This window comes from Eupeodes corollae, chromosome 1 (assembly GCF_945859685.1).
Source record: "Eupeodes corollae chromosome 1, idEupCoro1.1, whole genome shotgun sequence".
Taxonomy (NCBI): Eukaryota; Metazoa; Arthropoda; class Insecta; order Diptera; family Syrphidae; genus Eupeodes; species Eupeodes corollae.
The window spans coordinates 57,670,822-57,692,746 of NC_079147.1; the positions used below are offsets into that span (position 1 = coordinate 57,670,822).

Sequence of the window (21,925 nt, forward strand, 5' to 3'; positions counted from 1 at the left end):
AAAGTTTTGTTCTTCTGTTCGGTGAGATGAACCATGAGATCACCAGTGGACCTATTGCTACGAAAACCATACTGTCGGTCATTAAGAAGCTGCCGTTCTTCGAGATATTTCTTGAGCTGATAATTAATCAGCGTTTCCATGACCTTGGAAAGAAGGGACGTGAGTGCTATTGGACGATAGTTAGAGGGAGAGGAGGATTTGCCTTTTTTAGGGACAGGCTGGACAAATGCTATTTTCCATCGGCTCGGAAAGAGACCTGTAGAGTAGACAAGATGGAAAAGTTTACGCAGTGGTTTTGCCAGCGATGAAGAACACCTCTTCAGAATAAATGGGGAGATACTATCTGGGCCAGCGGATTTGTGAATGTCAAGATCTTTCAGTACTGCACGAGTGCGAAAGAAGGTTCGTCCCATTGAATCATTTACGCTCTCAAGAACAGGATGACTCATGACACTTTCCGATAGCGTCGAATTAACAGCAAACTGTGCTGCAAGCAAATTGGCTTTATCAATCGAGCTTACATAGGGAGTGTCATTGTGGACGAGCGTTGGAACCGAGGATGACGTGGTGTTTCGTACGTTTTTTACAAATGACCAGAAATGTTTACTACCTTTGGGACATTGTAGTATTTTTTGCCTTAATTTCTGATCATGCAAAAATTTGGTTCTACGAATATGACCATTACATGTCTTTCTAGCTTGTTTGAACTTATTCCGGTTTTCCTCAGTCAGGTTGGCTTTGTAACAACGGAAACGTACACCTCTGATCCTAATAACCTCTTTACAGCTCAAATCAAACCATGAGTTCTCTTTGGGTTTGATAGATTTTACCCTGTTCGGGATAAAATTTCTCATTCCACAAAGAATTAAATTTGTAACCATATCTGCGCTGGAACCCACGTCACTATCGAGGAAGCATAGTGACCAGTTAAAGTTCCTGAAGAATTCATTGAAACCGTCCCAGTTGGTTTTTTCATATTGCCAAACGGTTCTCTTGGAGTTTTTTCTTTAACTGTTTTTTTTCAATATGTGAATTTTGCAGATACGATACAATGGTCTGATGTGCCTAGAGGCAGTTATACACTAATTGTGTATTTATTAGGGTCATAGGTAAGAAACAGTCTAGGGTGTTGGTGGATTGACCTGTTACATCAGGGATTCGGGTTGTTTCATCGACAAGCTGAGTTAATTGATTTAACTCAGCAAAGATCTCAACATACCTTCCTTCCGGTGTTGACTGGCCAGAATAACGAAGCCAAGAAGAATTGTGTACATTGAAATCGACGGCAATGACAATTAAAGTGTGAGAATAATAATCGTTAAAAGTTGAATTTCTGTCCAGATTTGGACTTCGATATAAAAAACATGTGTGGATGATGTGTTTATTTACCGTGAATTTTAACCAATGAAGTTAAAATTTGTGTTAGAGCACAAACCATATTGTGGCTGAAGTTGGTATGCAACATCATTTCTTATATATACGGCTAGTCCATGATGAGAAAAAAATAATGGCACTAAGTTATACCCATTTAGATTGAATTCCGAATGATCGGAATCTTCACCTATTTGAGTTTTACTCAATGCCAAAACAGCTGGCCTGTTGAAGTTAACAAATAACAACGTTTGCTATTTTTGGATTTAGTCATGGTGTAATGCTGATGATGAAATGACAACAACATTCCAAAATGTATTAAAATTTATTGTTATTGGTCAAAACAAGCGCTTAGTTGTGCAATTTTACAGGTTCATAAATGGCTGATCTAAAAAAATCAATGTTTTTGACCTTTAATGCAATTAGCCTTTTCATTAGATCTTTGTGAAATAATACTCATATCATTTAGATCCTATAATAAATATGACTTTTTATTTAAAAAAAAATCGATGGTCGTTAAAAGTTCTTACATTTTATTATTAGAAGTTTAATTTAATTTAAGGCTTATTCTTTTTAATTGAGTTTAAACAAAAATTGATGAACATTTTAAATGGCCAAGTAACAATATTTTCATCAATCTTTGCATTCACTTAAAATCCGTAGAATCACGTGCACACAATGCGAAAATTTAAAGTGAATACTAGCTCTCAGTTAACTTCCAATAAAGATCTTTGCACTTCCTCGGAGCTCATCATGGACATGAAGTCCTTTCAAAAATAATTATATGCAAATTATTGTTATTGATTTAACATAAATTCAAACAAATCTATGAAGAAAGTTTCAAATGATTGCATTAAATAATTGGAAAAAAAAAGATTAAATGAGTTTTAAAGTTCTAAAGAGTGTTTTTTTAGAGGCATATAACTTTGAACAAGTATGATCTTTGTAAATCGACACAAAATTGACTTTATTCACGAACTTAGAATCAAATGTATGCATCACTAAAGTAAAATTATGCGCTTACCAACGTTTCTTTCAATAAATCCATTGTGGCCCGAGTTGCGAGACATGTTGCATTGCCTCGTTAATATCACAAATTTTACGTGTCATAGCTGTTCAATAAAAAAGTCATGGCTCATAATAAAACACAAATCCCTGAAGGGGAATTCTAAAAAAAAGCGAACGCCGACCCCTGAGGGGCCAGCCCAACCGTCCGACTTACTATTTAAATGAAACAAGCTTTTAAGTTTAATTGATCTATATTTTAATTGACTATTCTCTGTCAAGTCCAAATTAATACTACCCGAACTAACTGAATCAAAGCCATATCTAAACCTAATTCATAAAACTACCTTAACCCTGGTTCCCAGATGCGTCAGCATTATTGGAGTTGCGCGTGTTGTTCAATGCGCGCGTGAAATGCATCCGGTTCAAATGCAACGAAGCAGATTTGGTCACCTGTGGGAATTTATTCGATGTACAGGTCATTGGCACAGGTTTCGGGTTAACGTTAGCTGCGTTGTGTTAACTTACGTTATTCCAAGCATACAAAAGTTGAAGTTGATAAGGGTAAATGTGAGCGGGTTTGGGGGTGAAAGTTAGCTTGTTGCTTTGGTTAATAAAATACAGTCTTAACTCGTCACTAAATTGTTGCTTGTCAATTAGTTCTCTCAAGTTACGCGGAATTGTATTCCAAAGGCGTATAGCTGAGATAAAGAATTGTTTCTCGGATGTAAGGCAGGTGTAATGTGGTGCAATTAAACAAGCAGATCTGTTGGATGTCGAAAGCCGGATTTTATCAAAAAGATATGACGGCTGCATAGTTTTTAGAATTGAAAATAACAAACACATGGTACGAAACTTCATATAATTAAAAAATGACATGCCTAATACATTTTTTTCCAAATGTGAAATATGGTCGAATCTCCTCAGATTGTAAACATAGCGCAGAGCACTATTGAATGCTACTTGAAGTTTTCTTTTGCTTTCAGTATCACAGTTATAAAATATTTCACAACCATATACGAGAACTGGTATAACCAAAGTCTTAGCGAGAACTAATCTTGTCTTTGGTGGTGTAAACTTTTGAGTTGTCCATAAAGTTCGAAAAACCCCATATGTTTTACCCACAACTTCATTAATATGGTTATTCCATGTCAAAGTTCGGTTGAATACCAACCCTAAGTTCTTTGACTTATCCGCGAATTCAATTTTCAGATCTAGCTTCTTTTTTGAGATAATAAGGCATTTACATTTCTTCGGATTGAGCGAGAGACCATTGTTTACCGACCACCTCATAATTCTTTGGAGATCATCGTTCAGATCATTGGCACAATTTTCTATGAGCCCAAGAGGGCAGCTTTTTCTAGATTTGAATATCATCAGCATAAAAATGCTTTGATGAATTCAAGATTGTATATTGTAAGTCATTTATATTATATAGAAAATAAAATGGTGAAGAAGATTTAGTTATTAAGTCAATTGTACCTTTTAACCCGCCGTTGACTTTGGTCAATGGTGACGCGCGGGTTCATGGATCGGGTTATTCAACTGAAGGTTTTTCGAAATATTTTACTAATATTTCTCGTTTTTTTTTTTAAATATATGACAGTAAAACAACGATATTAAATCAACAGAAGCTCTGTTATGACAATACACAAATTATAATTCAACAAAAGACAACGGAGGAGAAATGTATTCGCATTTTTTCGCGAACCCGGTCTCACAGACCAGTAGGCCACCATTGGCGGGTTAAGCGTGTAAATGCAAGTCTTTATGCAACAACGAGCGTGAGGGGTGCAATTATTGGCACGACGACGAGTTGAGGTGCACGGCTCTTCAGCCATACTATCGCGAACAGCAATACAATTTTCTGGAGTAAAATCTGTAATTATGTTTTCCATCTCCCACAAACCCGGTTTCTTTCAAATGTATGCACGTTTTTCTGATTGTAGGTACATTTGGATGATTAAATTGACCGAACAAATCATGAAGTGCACGATATCCATTTCGATTTGAACTCCCATTTTCATTATAAGCTTGAATATGGTTCAAATTGAATTAGTCTGATATTGAGAAATGTAAAACGAAATGCAGAAAAAAACTTAACGTTAAGGTTAAAAAAGCAACAAAAATATATTTATAGAGCATTTTTAACTTTATATTATCATATCATGTATTCTATGAATCTTACACAAGTCCTTATATTTTCTGTGTACATAACGCAACAAAACAAAAATATCCGAACTAGAATTTTTCACGTTAAAATTCGAATAAGTGGGAACCCTAACCACTCATCGAATATAATACTCTCATTTACCTACCCTACACGAAATCGAAATATTCACAATCATCAAAAGAGAAAGAAAAATAAAGAATAAGAGACACAATTTAAGAGAAAATATTCCCATTTCCATTGAATTTTGATTTCGCCTCGCTCGATTCGATTTTGATTATCGATACTTGTTTTGTTTCTTTTGTTTGTTTCGTGTTTTCTCTGCATGTTTCACTTTTCAGTCGCAATAGTCAAGTCAATTTGCTGTGCTGTACTTCAGTCAATTTTGAATTTTGTTCAGAGACAATGCAAGTAAGCAACGTCCCCATAGCGCTACTCGTATCAGGCATAGTTTAGTGATAATTGGAATCAATCGGAAAAAACAATAAAATTTATTTACAATGCCAAAACATAGCGAAGTTCATGACATTGAAAAACTTATAGTTATGGTTAAAAATCGTCCAGCCATTTATGATCATTCGTATCCAGAGCATAAAAACAAGGAACACACAGAAATGTTATGGAAACAAATTTCTGATGAATTAAATATGTCGGGTAAGTTTCTTTTTGTTATTCTTGTTTTGTGTTGTTTGAAATGAATCAGATTCAACGTCGTCGCGTTGAAGTTGTTAAGTTCAATGTGGATTGTGTAGATACTGAATCTGTAAAATAGATGATTCAGCATCGTGACGCGCAAACTGTTTTTCTTAGGGAAAAATCAATAATGACATTTCCAATTTCATGTGTGTTGAAAATCGAAGTAATAAAAGAGGGTGCGAATTTTATCTCGAATAAGAGTTTTTGAAAAACTAGATTTACAGGGTGACTTAGGAGAGTATTTATTCATAGGGCGATGTTATAAGAAATGTAATGTAATGTATAATTTCTCATAATGGAATATACCTTTATTTATTTTTAATAAACTCTTGTCTAGTATATTTTGTGAATCACTATCTCTATAAATTGAGCTCTAAAAACGTTTGGGATGGGGACTTAAAAAAGCGATTTGAAACAAATTTGATTCCGATTCATTGAAATATAAAGTTCTTAAGACTAATACTCAGAGCTGTATTAACTTCGAAAATTATAGATAGGTACATTATATCATATCTCATGTAATTCTGCACAATCAATATTATATGAAAGATTTGTGCAGAAACGGTTGAAAAAAGTTGAAGTAATACCTATTAGATTTATCTGCTTAGGGTTCGTAAAATATTGATCGCATATTAAAAAATATTGCTATTTCTCGTATGTTTGCAATCTTCTCACGGTCCGAAAAAAAATAATAATTTCGTACAGAACATCTTTCGGAACAAAGTAAATTATTTACTTTCTCTTTTTTCAATCGAGAGAGACCGGAAATCTCTTTCGAATTTTGTTCTTTGTTCTTTCACGAAAAGATTTCAAAATATCGGAAAACAAATTATTCTTTAAATATGTATGTTTCGCGTATTTTTTTTTGTTTTGAATTTTTAACTATCGTTTCAAATGGAGCAAAAGAATTAGAGTTATAAAAATTCCCACCTACTACCAATGTGAGCACTGGAAACTTTTTAAGATTAGGAAAACTAACATATATGTATGTATTTCATGCAATTTTAACAACTGAAGTCTCTGTGAAATGATTTATTATTGCTCAGTGATCGTTTCGAAAAATAGGAGCAAACTATCAAATGAACAATAAATATTCTACTACTATGCACTGAAGATGAGCCTATAAACGGTAACTAGTTTTTAAAGAGTTCAAACTCAACAGTTCCGGTTCCAATCGTTCTAAATGATGGGGGTATTGATTTGATAGATCCTACAATGATTTCAAATATATTTAACAATTTCTTTTGTTCCATTGGAAGCATGTCTTCTCTTTCGGGGAGAGTACGATAACTTTGGCGACAAAGTTTGATGACGGATTTGTATAGAACAGTTAAAAAAAAGCATTTTTTACTATGGGAGGGGGGGTCTATCTCCCCCTGTGTAGGCGGTAGGGGCAATTTAAAAATATATATACATCAAATTAAAAAAAATAATTAAAAAATAACGGTAATACCTACAATTAAGTATTATACCTTTTTTTAAAACCATTTTTGTTTTTTAGCTTGTTTTTAAATCAAGTCAAAACTATGCATAGTTTTTGAAAAAAATAGTTTTAGAGTCAAAATTTGTGCAAAAAAAAAGTAAAGAAAAGAGTAAAAGTGTATTTTTTCAATACTTTCAATACTATAGTGTAGTGAAGTGGGGGTTTGCATCGTAAAGTCAAGTATAGCAATTCATTTAGCATAACCCAGAATGCACCACGAGGAGGTAGAATTGCATTGCATTCCGCGTCCCAGTCAGTTAGTCTTTAAGTAAGTCAGGAGTTAGTAAAAAATAGTCACCTCAATTTTCATTGTGTTGAAGGTATGTAAGTCTCGTCAGTGAATTCATCGTCCGTTCTAGTGTCACTGTGGAGTTCGTTAAGTTCGTCATTGATAATCAAGAGCCGAGATTGTTTTGGCGGTAACACATCTTCTAGGTGTTCATTGCGAACGTCGCGACGCGTCGGGGGGATCGAAGTGCTTTAGTTGCAGACCCACCCTTTCTTTTCCATCAATCAATCATCTTGCACCCACCGAATCTTGCTCCCTCCTTACCTTGCACCCACTTCAACTTGCACCCATCCCAAATCCTATAGTGTAGCCAAGAAGGGGGGTTGCAGCATGCCCCCCCTAACAGATCCCACTGTTGCATACCACCAAACTCGCACCTACCATTGTTACTATCAAAATAAGACCAGTCAAGCAAAAAAAAATTAAATTAAAATAGTAGTTGTGGTTATTTTCAATTTTCTCAAAAACTGAAAGACATGAAATCATCTAGTTTTTAGTTTTTGATCAAAAACAAATAAGAGCAATAAATTCTGAAATAAAAACAGTGGTAATTAATCTTGAAGTATTGAAAAATTACGCTTTAACCCAATGCACAGTTTTGACTTGATTTAAAAACAAGCTAATAGACAAAAATGTTGGCTTTAAAAAAAGGTATAATACTTAATTATAAGTATTACCGTTATTTTTTAATTATTTTTTTTTTCATTTAATGTACATATTTTTTTAAATTGCCCCTACCGCCTAAACGGGGGGGATAGACCCCCCCTCTCATAGTAAAAAATGCTTGTATTAAGGCCCTCTACCAAAAACCGTTATTATATCTTGTCGCCAGAGTTATCGTACTCGTGCCTCTCTTTCTGCTAATAATATTTTGTGTGATCAATGCAATTCCTTTGCTTTAAATGGAGCCTTGTTTTTGACCAAATAACTGGTCTAGAAATCTTTAAGATCATAAACAAATAAGTCAACTATATTTCATGTGGTGAAGATGGCATAAGTAATATATCTTTTAAAAATATAGCTCTAAATGTTGTGGATGTTTTATCTTATGTTTTCAATTTAAGTGTAACCACTGGTATGTTTCCAGAAAAATTAAAGGTTGCCCACGTAATCCCTTTATATAAAAAGGGCAGTAGAAAGAAATAAAATAATTATAGACCTATTTCTTTACTATCTTCAATCTCTAAGGTTTTCGAAAAAGCCATGAAGAGCCGTATGCTGCATTATTTTAAGGCTATAAGTTTTTTCAGTAATAATCAATTTGGGTTTAGGGATGGTCTGTCAACTGAAGATGCAGTCATGGCTTTTTGCTCATTAATCAACAAAGGTTTAGATGACAACAAATCATGCGCCGGTCTATTTGTAGACATAATTAAGGCATTTGACATGGCGGGATTTTGTGGCTTCATCCTAAGTTGGTTCACATCATATCTAAAGAATAGATTGCAAAAGGTTAAAATTGGTGAAAGCTTAAGTGCGAGTAATTTTCTTAACCTAGGTGTTCCCCAAGGTTCTGTCCTTGGACCTATTTTATTTCTTGTTACCTAAACTCTCTTTTTTATCAAAGTTTTTCCGGTAAAGTGAAAGCTTTTACTGATGATTTGGGTATTGCATATGTTTCAGATAACCCTCTGAATTTAATTGCAGATATTAATAATGATGTTAATACTTTACGCAAATGGTTTGCCTGCCTGTGCCAGCTTAATTTAAAAAAAATAATTTTCGCGGGTACTGCCTCTTGCGAGGAATTGACAAATCCTTCAAGAGTAATTCTTGTCATGAAAAAGTGCTTTCTCAAACTAGCCGTTCGGATTCGGCCTTAAATTGTAGGTTCCTTCCATTCCTGACAACAGTACTCGCACACAGGAATGGTTGAGAGTTGTAAGTCACTAGGCCCTGGTTCACAATGGACTGTTGCGCCACCCCATTTGATTTGAAATGGTTTGCCTGTCATAACCTAACTGTCAGTAATAAAACCAAACTTATGTACTTTAGTTTGAGTTCCCGTGAATGTCCTGATCTGGATGTTGTTTTTCATGTTTCTAATTGTGAACGACATTGTGAATTTACTTGGATATGCGATCCTGCTAGCTCAAAAATTTGGTTCAATTCTGAATATACTTGCAATGCGTCTTGCTTCAAGATTGATGTCGTTGATCAATTTAGATACCTCGGTATCCTTTTTGATCAAAATATGAGCTGGTCTTATCACATTTTGAAACTGAAACAGTATCTTCAGTCAACTCTTAGTGTCATGTATCACCTAAATAAATTCTTAGACAGTAAAACTTTGAGTATGGTTTATTTTGGAATTTTTCACTCTAAATTAGAGTATGGGTTAAGTTGTTGGGGTAGTGCGTACCATTCAAAAATTCAGCCTCTTTCTGTCCTGCAAAAGTACGTTATAAGAAAAATTTGTAGGAGCAACCGTTTTGCCCATTCATTTGACCTCTTCAAAAATTTACAAATTCTGCCAATAAAACATCTTTTCTATTTTAATTAATTAATGGATGTAATGGCTTCTCTTCAATTTCTTGAGAATTCTCAGAAAGCCAAATACGACAATTTTGTTTATTAACATACCCACCACCGAGTGAGAAATGTGCTTCGTCGCTAAAGAAAATTTTGTTGAAAAAATCGCCATCCACCGTCTGTTATTCAAGCACCCATTCGAAGTATCTACGACGTTGTGAATGGTCACCTGGCTTCAGTTGTTGTGAAAGCTGGAATTTGTTTGGATGTAGGTGTAGATCCAAATGAAAAATACGACATAATGTGCCATAACAGTTCTTATTCCTCAGAACTACGAGGAATCGACACATTAAGGCCTTCGGTAACACTTTTACTTACAGTTACAGCAGCGATATTTTAAGTGCTAAAAGCGAAACGATGATGCACAGGTTTTACAATATCTGTAACCAATCCATTCTCTTTAAATTTCTTCACAATTTTTCCAATTGCTTGCGTAGTTAAGTGATAGTTAAGAGATTCATTTTCGTAAATGTCAGGCTTTCAACATAGAAAAAATTGGCTTAGTTCGACAGAAATGTCGAATTCCAGCTCTATACTTTTGAAACCGCAAAATGGATTACCCGTTACATCCACGAACCATACAAACAATCTTAAAGAATAATGGTTACCATAACCGAAGCGAGATTAGTTTACTGACGCATCGAAATACAACATATTTGGAAGTGATGGAAAACGTATGTCAATATAAGAAATTCAGCGATGGATTCGAAGAACTTAGTTGCTACTTTTGAGCAAGCATGGTAGAGGTAATGCAATACTTTGGGGTGCTGTTACAGCTTCTGGAGTTGGTAAGTTGTTGTTCATTGAGATTGTTACGGATCCTTATCAATATAACTCATTTCGGAACATATTTAAACAGTCTTAGTCCCACTTGGATATCAAAGAAGTATATTTTTTGAAAAAAAAAAACAAAAAAAAATGTGTCACATCCAAAATTTAAAGACTAAAATATGATTTAATCTCCAAAACAATTTTGTGCAACGAGGACTAATGTTTTGACATCTGCTAAAATTTTGAGAAAAATCGAATTTACAGTTTTTTTTTAGAAAAAATAAATATCTAAAAAAAAACATTACTCAAAGTTGGTAAAAATGGAATATCGATTTAAATATCTTTTCAAGAACTTGAAATTTAGGCTTCAAACTTATTTTATCTTATAAGAAATATTGTTTTCAACATTCTGAAAAATGTTGAGAAAAATCGAATTGACAGTTTTTTTCACAAAACATAAAAACCTAAAAAAAAATGTATAAAAGTTGGTAAACATTGATTTTCGACCCAATATCTTTTCAAAAATTGTAGATATTGGCTTTAAACTACTTTTATCTTTGAAAAAATATTGTTTTTAACATTCAGTAAAATTTTGAAAGAAATCGAATTGACGGTTTTTGTAAAAAAAAAATTAAAATCATACAAAAAATTAACAAAAGTTGGTAAAAATTGATTTTCGACTCAAAAATCTTTTCAAACATTTGAAATATTAGTTTGAAACTAATTTTATCTTATAAGAAATATTGTTTTCAACATTCGATACAATTTTGAAAAAATCCAATTGACAGTTTTTTTACAAAAAATAAAACTCTAAAAAAAACGGTTCTAAAACTTAGTGAAAATTAACTTTCGACTCAAATAGCTTTTCAAAAATTAAAAATATTGGCTTCAAACTTATTTTATTTCATAGAAAATATTGTTTTCGATATTGAGTAATTTTTATATAAAAATCCAACAGTCTTTTTTTTATAAAAAATAAAATTTACAAAAAATAGTACGCAAATTTGGTAGAAATTGATACGAGTACATATAGACAAACTTTTAGGCAAGACAAAGTGACAGACGGGATGTGAAGTTTTCAGTGTGGGTCGCATCCCAGCCTCTTTTTTGCATTTAAAATCATTTTTGCAGATATTTCTAGATTGTTTTCGGTGTTTCTCCGAAGTACAATGTTTACTACGGCTCCTACTGTAAGTTTAAATGAGTGTTAATATGCAAATACTATGACGCTTTCAAAGCTTATCTTAAAACTCAAAGTTTTTATAGTTAAATATGCACAGGATCAAAAATAACACACAATTACCATAAGCTAGTTTAAACTGCTAAGATACACACTTTAAAAGCATTCGAGTAACATTGGAGAAAAAACCGTTATGTTATGGATTGTTTTTCTGGCAACGGAAGACAAAATCTAGTGCCAAAAAGTAATTGGAGAATGTAATTAATCGCACAAACGTTGCGTTGTACCAGAATATATTGATCGCGAGGTTACACTACTACTATTTTTTGACGGGCACTGTCTATGACCGACCATGTGCGAATTGGTCATCTGAAAAAGAACTTAGACCCCAACATTAGGCTCATATCATTCTCCATTGTTACATAATTAACCTTTCTATTTACAAAGGAAAATTAATTGATTTTGAACTAGGTATACATTTTTGTTCTGAGATATGTCAATGAGACCTTTTTTCGAAACAATACAATTTTACGTGTACCTAACCATTTTGATTTTTTGAATTTTTCTTAATTATTTTGGAATTAAGTGCAGAACAAATTTATACATGTGTATAAAAAACTTTATAATAATGAAATTTGAAATTCTTTAAATAGCTTTATAGAAACGAAACTTTTTGATTTAACCTTTGGCTTATGTTTTTAAAGTTTCAATACGTCCTTTTGAAATTCCCTTCAAAACGACTTAGCAACTTTAAACCTTTTAAACAGAGAGTTTATTATTATAGTATAGTTACATACCTTTGACACGTTAAATAACGAAGTTCTAAATTGAAATTATCTTTTGAAATTTTTAAGCAATAATCTTACCTTAATATGCAGAAACTCAAATTTCATTCTTCATTACTTTATTTCTATTTTTTTTATAGTTAAACTATGTAAATCCAAATGGTTGGCTTTAAGAAACTCATTTTCCCGAGAAATACGAAACGAGAAAGAATCGAGTTGTCATCCAACTCTCATAAAGAGAAAAAGAAGAAAATGGTATCTAGCTGAGGACATGGCCTTTCTGCGGGACTATTTGAACTATGGACTAGTCAAACGTAATTCTATCAACGATGGACAGATTGAGATCGAAGATGACGATAATTATGGCGATGATGATAGTAACTCAAACGATGAAACTTGCTCATCTCTGCCAAATGTTGAAAAACCCGAAATGAAGTATTCTCCAAAGACTCCTCCGCCGGGAATGGATGAAAATGATATTAAATTACATTCAATTTCATCACAAGACGGTATTTTTGAAACAGCCCATCAAACTCCTTCACGTGTACCATCAACCACATCAAAACAACCACCAAAACCACAACAACAATCTCATCAGGATCTGACTGCAGAAAATCCAATCGAAGATCCTTTTAAGGAATACACGTATCCTAAGAGGAGAAGACGTTGTGAGGAAGAACTGAACGAACTTCGAGAACAAAATATGTCATTTTTCAAAAGTATTCTGCCTGATATTTTGAAATTGACCGAAAGAAGACAACGTTTGTTTAAACAGGAGGTGTTATCAGTACTAAATAATTCACTGGATGAACAAGATATGGGATCTTAAGAATGTTAGAAACTGATTATTATTATTTCTTTTATATCTTATAATTTATTTTAAATAAACGTATTAACTAACTAAATACATATAGAAATCATTTTATTTACACAAAGTTCAATCAACGTCAAGGCGTGGAGTCATATATTTAGAAATTGTAGTTAAAAAATAGCATTCAAGTATTTTAAAACAAGATCTATTTGACGGAAAGCATAGATCAGTAATGCTTCATAATTCATATTTTCTCACAATCTTACCAATTTATAGCGTCGTTGAAAATCGTTCAAGCTAAAATGTTTCAAAGAGTTTTGAAGATATGTAAATCGAAGGCAAATTTAAAGACTTTTAAAGAAATTACGAGTGCCTGCTGTAAGCATCTAAACTTAATATTAAAGATAAGTGAAACTGATTTTTAAAACTAGCTAGCATTTTATTTAAAGAGAATCTTCTTCATGATAGCCTGAAAATTCTTTTAAAAAAATACGTTTTTTCCGAGTTTTAAATTTAATTCACCACTTTTGGTGTAAGTTTCTACGATTTTAACGTGGTATAATATTTTTAGCTAACCATCATTATAAAAATTTAAAAATTCAACAAAAATAATGACACACCAAATGATAACCAAATGAAAACTGAATTTGACAGTTTTTAAACTTGAAACCACGAAATTAATAAACACTAAGGGTATCGTATGTTATTATTCACGTTGTCAATTATCCGAAAACGAATTTTACCTTTTTTTGAGTTTTTTTTTAAATTTTCTTGTCAATAAAATTATTAGTATTCAAATACTTTTTCATTTGACTGATGTAATTCAAATTTTTGAAATACTCGAAACGCCTTCAAATGCATTTTAAACGCCAAACTAGTTTTGGAGAAACTCAATGACTTTTGCTTTACATCCTAAATACAAAAAAAAATATTATTTCTGCTATGTAAAGATCTATAGAGTGTTTTAAACTTCGAATAGAAAGTTATTATAATTGGTCCTCTTAGTCGAATAGAAAATTTTAATATTTCTCGACCTTTTATGGTCCCTAGAATCTTAATCTCAATAGAGAGATATCTGTATGAACATACGTCGGTACAGCCACCATTTTTTGTCTTGACTTCAAATTAATTTTGTTTTACAGATAATAACATCAAAAGATTCAGAAAGGACTGTCAAAAACTTGAGTTTGTAGTTTCTTGGTTGACTCCAAGCATCTCACGAACCAATAATGCTAGCAACTTCAATTAAATTTTATATAATGTGTCGTGATATCAAATTAGTATTATTTAAACAAAATCAGTTAAAAGTTTTGTTTATAAATTAAAAAACAAACTGAACAATAATATTTGTAGAATGTTTTAAGAACCGGGAAATAATGTTATGCGACGAGGAATAACGCTTTTGACATCTGCTAAAATTTTAAGTAACATTTTTTTTATATAAAAACCTAAAACAAAACACTACTAAAATGTAATGAAAATTGATTTTCGACTCGAATATCATTTCAAATATTAAAGATATTGACTTTAAACTAATTTTATCTCAAAAAAAATATTATTTTTAAAATAAAGAAAAAAAAAGAGGCTGGGATGCGACCCACACTGATAACTTCCCATCCCGTCTGTCGATTTGTCTTGCTTTAAAGTTTGTCTATATGTACTCGTATACATTTTTACTAAATTTGCGTACTATTTTTGATTTTATTTTTTATGAAAAAACGGACTGCTGTTTTTTTATACAAAAATTACTGAATATCGAAAACAATATTTTCTCTGAAATAAAATAATGAAGCCATTATTTTTAATTTTACAAAAGCTATTTGAATCGAAAGTAAATTTTTACCAAGTTTAAGGGTTTTTTTTCTTTAGAGTTTTATTTTTTGTAAAAAAAACTGCCAATTAGATTCTTTTCAAAATTTTACCGAATGCTGAAAACAATATTTCTTATGAGATATAATTAGTTTCAAGAGAATATTTCAAATTTTTGAAAAGATAATTGAATCAAAAATCAATTTTTACCAACTTTTGTTAAATTTTGTTTAGGTTTTTAATTTTTTGTACAAAAACTGTCAATTCGATTATCCTCAAAATTTTACTGAATGTTGACAACAATATTTTTTGAAAGATAAAAGTAAATTAAAGAAAATATCTCAAAGTTTTGAAAAGATATTTGAGTCGAAAATCAATTTTTACCAACTTTTATTAATTTTTTTTTAGGTTTTTATTTTTTGTAAAAAAACTGTCAATTCGATTTTTCTCAACATTTTTCAAAATGTTGAAAACAATATTTCTTATAAGATAAAATAGGTTTGAAGCCTAAATTTCAAGTTTTTGAAAAGATATTTGAATCGATATTCAATTTTTACGAACTTTGAGTAATGTTTTTTTTTAGATTTTTATTTTTTATAAAAACAACTGTCAACCCGATTTTTCTCAAAATTTTATCAGATGTCAAAAACATTATTTTTCGTTTCACAAAATTGTTTTAGAGGTGAAATCATATTTCAGTCGTAAAATTTTGGAGGTGACAAATTTTTTTTTCAGTTTTATTGATTTATAAAAAAAAACCGTTATATTAATTTTTTTCAAAAACATACCTGTTTGGTATCACTTTACAATATATTAAATAAAATTTAATTCAAGTCTCTAGCATTTTTGATTCGTAAGATATTTAGGGTTAACCCAAAATGTTCACCTTTTTTTCGAACTGCTATGGTAAAAAAACCACACACGCAATTTTCTTGAGAGACCTTTCTGCATCTTTCTGCCTTATTATCTGTATAACAAAATTTATTTGAAGTCGATATCTCTTCTGGTTCTTGAACTATGGACGACGAAAAAACGTCGCGAACGTACATACGTACCCTCGCACGCACTGACATCTTTCTAAAAATCTTTTATTTTGACTCTAGGGACCTTGAAACGTCGAGAAATGTCAAAATTTTCAATTTGACAAATCGGACCAATTACAATAATTTCTTATGGGACGTTAAAAAGAAGCTGGGATTCGACCCCTAATGATAACTTCACATGCCGTCTGTCGATTAATCTTGCTTAAAACTTTAACAAAATGTTCAAAATAATATTTTGTATGAGATAAATAAGTTGAACTTTCCTACAAGACTAATTAAAAATTAACCAATAATATTTTGCATCTGATGAAATAGTTGATAATCTATTTTTCTAGGCGAAATTTTTAGTCCAAACCAATTTCTTGATAGTTATTTCTTATATAAAGCCTTATTCTAAGCTGCTCAGTGCACAATTCGATTAACTCCACTTTTTGAAAAATTTTAAATGTAAGTGTCAAAGCCCTTGGTATAGTCAAAGCTTTTTATATTTATAATAAATTTCCCTAATAATAAAGATTAGGACCGTTAAATGACAATTTTGTTTGGCCATTGAATAATAAGTAATTTATTTCAGAAGCCATTTCGATTAACTCCATGCCCCAATGTAAATCGTTTTGGAAACGCTGTATCTGTTCTAGCTGAGCATAGACACTTATTTGTTTTTAAACAGCCGAAGATTCCCTCACTCTCAATAATATTCGTAACAAAATCGCATTGGTAAACAAAAAGAATTACAACTGTTGCCAAATTGGGGGTTTTCCACCAGCTTTAGTGGGTTTTTGTGTCCCTGGGGACATTTTTTTCTTCAACTTCACTTTTGAGCAATTTTGTACAATACTATAGGGGAAATAATTTATTTTTTTAATTTAGTTGGTTTTGAGGGATTTTTTCATAATTTTAGTGGAAATTTTCAAAACTCATCATGCAACAGTGAGAAGCATAATACAAGAAGTAGTTAGTATAGAAGTGATCTCGCACTCTGAATGTTAAAAGAAAGAAAAGAAGTCGTAATCCTGGTAAATGGAAATGAAATTTACGAAAGCATAACAGGATAAAAGGTTTGGCATACAGAAATAGAGGTGGAAAATTAATACCGGAAAAGCATTTGTCGATATACAATGCAAATGAAGTCAAAACAATCAAAAAATTAGTTCGGATGAAATTTAGTCTGCCATGAAAGACTTTTATAGTTTACATAGTCATCTTGACCAAAATATTTTCTTAAGAGGTTGTATCAAAGTTAACGAAATAAAAAGAAGACGCCCTACAAATGAAACTGAAAAACGAAGATCACATTCGTTTGCATATTACTTTCAAAAAGAAAGACTAGATATTCCCGTTTGTAAAAAATATTTTGGAGACACTTGTCATTTCCAGCCTACAGTAGTCATAAGCTCATAATCCAAGACGACAATATTTAAATCCTGACTTAAACATTAAGAAGATGTATGAGCTATACGTTACAGAATGTGTAAAGGAAAACGTAGCAACAGTAAAAGAAAAATATTACTATAATGTGTTTTCTACAAAATTTAATTTACATTTTAAACAGCCATCAAAGGATACGTGTCAAACTTGTGATGCTTTTCAAATAAAAATTCAATATTTAGACGATGAGGGTATTCAGATGGCAAACATTGAAAAGGAAACTCAAAGCTTGTCCATTCGATGAGATACAGATTGCAGGAAGTGATCAGGAACAGAGGAGGTTCTACTAGTTATTAAGTTTATTTTTGCCTTAAATAAGTGATTTTTTGTTAGTTTTTTCGTCGAAAAAATGAATTGTACGGAGACTTTTTTGTTGACTTTTTTGATTATGTGTATGTGTATAATTTTGGATATCATGAATTCAATAAAAATACCAGCCACATGTTTGTTTACCCAGAAACTGAAAGATCACGTGTGTATCAATGGCTTCCAGTAAATTGGCTTAAAATACGCTGGAGAAAGTTAGAAAGGTGAAAACCCTATCTCATACAATTCAAAAATGACTATATAGAAGATACTGAATTTCAAAATTTATAAATTTTTTTTGAAAAATCCAACAATCAGTATTTAGAAAAATGTGAGTCTACAAAAATACTATGCAAAATTGGTAAAAACTGATTTTTTTTTAAATATTTCGAGGATTAATAAATGTTTTGATTTCGAAATTATAGCTGATGACGTAAGATACTTTTCTTTGAAAAATCTAATCGTTACTTTTATATTTAAGAATTAAAAACTTTCAAGAAATGATACAAATAATTGAGTTATGACTTCAAATATCGGAAACAAAATTAAATATTGAAATCAAATCTATTTTATCGGCAAGAATACTATAACTCAGGTGACAAGATATTAAAACAGATTGTTAAGAACAGTTGAAAACAAGTATTTCTTACTATAGAAGGGGGGGGGGGGTCTATCTCCCCCCGTTTATAGGGCTCATACACTACATAAACTGTTTGAGCAAACGAATGTATTTTGTTGTTGTAAAAATGTTTGTGCAAACTGTTTGAGTAGTGTGTAGCGATGATGCGTGTTTGCGCAAGTGGTTTGAATAAAATAAAAAAAAATTAATTTTCGGTGCCTGCCCAAACATTTTTGTGTGTTGTGTATTGAATTTTGCTCAAACCGATGCCAATTTTCATAGAGTTAACATGAAAATTGTTTTCCAATTCATTGAAGAAATTGGAATGTCCAAAAATAGATGTTTTTAGTACCACGCAACTAATGTCTCTCAAAAATGTTTGTGTAGTGTGTGGCGAAACTACGTTTGAACAAACGTGTTTCCGTAGTGTAGTGGGCCCTATTAGGGAGGAGAGGGGAAATTAAAAAAAAACAAAATTGATAATTGTATGTCTTTAAGTTCTTGAGAAATTTGAAAATAACCACAACTTCTATTTTAATTTAATTTGTTTTTGCTTGAGTGCTCTTTTTTTTGTAGTAATAATGGTAGGTGCAAGTTTGGGTGTATGCAACAGTTGGATGTGTATGGGGGGGGCATGCATTGCCCTGCAACCTCCCTGCTTGGGAACACTATAGCATCAAAATATCAAAATATGACTACGTAAATTCTCAAGTAATGAAAAAGTAATTCAATTAAAATATTTGTTTGGTAATTTTCAATTTTCTCAAGAACTTAAAGACATACAATTATCTAGTGTTCAGTTTTTGATCATAAACAAATAAGAGCCATGAATTCTAAAAAAAAAACAATAGTAGATAATCTTAAAGTTTTGAAAAATTACACTTTAAACCTTTTTTTAAACTTTTGTTTGCTCAAAATCCAAGTTAAAAACAGTTTTTTTTTTTTAAAAAACCATTCATAGTTTTCAATTGAAGGACAAGCTAATAGACAAAAGTTTTGACATTAAAAAAATGTATGCAACTTAGTTGTAAGTATTACCAATATTATTTTCCATTTAACGAACATATATTTTTAAATTGCCCTACCGCCTAAAAGTAGAAAGATAGACGTCCTCCCCTTTTCTATACAAATTCGTCATTAAACTTTATCGCCTGACTTATCGTACTCTTCCCATTTTATCAATTAAAAAATATTGTTGCTAGCTTTCAGCTATTTTTTTTTTTTTAAGAAACTAGCTTCAGCTTCGGCTTTGTTTGCGTTATTTGGGCCTGCTTCGAGGTTGCTTTGAATGACATTTCTAATATGACTCTTCTGTCATTAGCAGCTGGTATTAGTTCTCAAAAGTTTGAAGAACTCTGTAGACTGAGCTCCCGGAACCACCAATGTCTCTTGGTCTGAGCTTCTTCTTGCTCAATGAGCTGAACATACCACGATATCAACAAATCAAAACAAACTTTTGAGAACAAATACCAGCTGCTAATGACAGAAGTGTCATTTTATAAATGTCATTCAAAGCAACCTCGAAGAAGGCCAATCGCAATACAGACGAAGCCGACGCCAAAGCCGAAGCTGAAACGTGTTTATGTTTCAGCCATAAAATATATAAATAATAAAGTACACAACACTGATCTTTTCCTTACTATGAGATAATTATGATGACGTATCCCAATTCCCAAACTCCCGAAACAAAACCCTATCATGCTTTGCTTACTCTCTGTATTTTTCAACACCAGACAAACACTCAAAAACAAGATCAATAATCAATATAGCGAAAATCAATGTTAAGGGTATTAAAACATAAAAGAGGGCGAATTCAATAAAAGGGAATTCATTGAAAAGAGAGCGAATTCAATTAAGGGAAACTCAAAAATATACAAAGTCATACTTATATGTACGTGTACCAGGCTTGCCATATTTAATTATTTATCGGAAATTAGAGTTATCTGTTCCTAAAATGAAAGAATACAAAATTATTTTAACAGCAATGACGGGTTTCTTAAGACTAAGATTTACTTAATTTTAAATACGAACCGATGAAATTGGTTTAAACACAAAATTTGTTTTTTTTTTGAAAAGATACTTTAGTTAAAAATCGATTTTAATCAACTTTAGTAATATTTTTCAAGGTTTTTATTTTGTGTAAATAAACTTACTTACATCAAAGCTTCATTAACAAATATTATCTATACAATTTAAGTCAATTGTGAAAAGCCAGTCTTTTACTTTTTTCAGAAAAGAGTTTAAATTTTGTGAAGTTCTGATAGATGTAAGTTATTAAATGACTTGGGTGCTGCGACAGTATAAAAGTTAGAGAAATGAGTTTTATGAGCTGTGGGAATATTGACAAGATGCATATTATGTATGCGTAGATTGTATAACTGCGAGTTCCTACTTGGAATATTACCACTTTGCTTGAAAAATTCCTTCAGTACTTTAAAAATGTAAATGTGTCTTTAAGGTAGAATTCTCAAATCCTTGAATAAGAGCCAACTTTCAGTTAATCGATTTTTGTTGCAAATGATTCTAATTAGATGTTTTTGAGCAATCAACAAGGGTCTTAACATAGTAGCATATGAACCACTACAGCTGGGTAAACCATATTGTATTTTGGAGTGTGAAAGCTCGTAATAAATTGAAGTTAAATCTCTTTTTGAGCAGAATGGTTTTAACAGATACATTTTTCTGGTAATGCGCATCAAATAATTTTTTATATTGCAAATATGATCTTTCCAGTTAAGATTAAAATCAATTGTAACTCCTAGATATTTAAAACTGTGCACTCAATCAATTTTGAAACTAGAATCGAAACAAGAATCAGCTGCTTGAAAATTAGGTCTACTACAACTATGTAAAGGAAAGGTGAATTGTCTACAATTTGACCCATGAAATATAAAATTGTAATTGCAAAGCTGATCACTAGAAGTTTTGAATGATATTATTTTAGTTTTTTTCACTAAGGATTAACTTATGATCCAGGTTCTTAGAATTTCGAGATCTTCTTCGATTTGGATGTTAAAACTATGTTCTGAGTTTAAATGGTAGGTAAACGATATATCATCCGCAAAAGCCGTATGAAGGCCATTCAACTGCAACCTAAAGAGAGTGTTAATATAAACCAGAAAAAACAAGGGCCGAGTACGGAGCCCTGAAGTACTCCAGATTTAAGATCGAGCTTCACTCAAAATACCATTACTTTTTGAACTCTTTCTTTTAAATATGACTTCAGCTACTGAAAGATTACTACTCTAAATCCTGCATTATATAATTTACTTAGCAGTAAACCATGATCGACCGTATGAAAGGCTTTAGCCATATCAATAAAAAGAACAATAGTCGGTTTATTATGATTCAAGCTGCCATAGAGTTGACTGCAAAGTCGAAGAATTGCATCTTCATTTGACTTTCCAGACCGAAATCAAAATTGATTTTCGCTAAAAAAAACAATTTTTATCTAAGAAAGAAGTAATTCTTTTTTTCATTAGTTGTTCGAAAATTTTTGAAAAGGTGAGAAGAAGAGAAATAGGTCTATAGTTTGACATATTTGTTCTATCTTCTTATTATAAAGAGGAATCACCTCCGCACATTTAAATTCTTAAGGAAAACAACCTTGTTCAGCATTTAAGTTAA

The 21,925-nt window shown here is 31.7% G+C and overlaps 1 protein-coding gene across 1 annotated transcript; it reads left to right on the forward strand.

The window, feature by feature from the left end:
- Positions 1-4,884: 4,884 nt before the first annotated feature.
- Positions 4,885-13,199, forward strand: LOC129939984 (uncharacterized). Its single transcript, XM_056048195.1, has 2 exons — positions 4,885-5,200; positions 12,423-13,199. Exons 1-2 carry the CDS (start codon positions 5,047-5,049, stop codon positions 13,109-13,111), a joined length of 843 nt encoding a protein of 280 aa, XP_055904170.1. The 5' UTR covers positions 4,885-5,046; the 3' UTR covers positions 13,112-13,199.
- Positions 13,200-21,925: the final 8,726 nt, after the last annotated feature.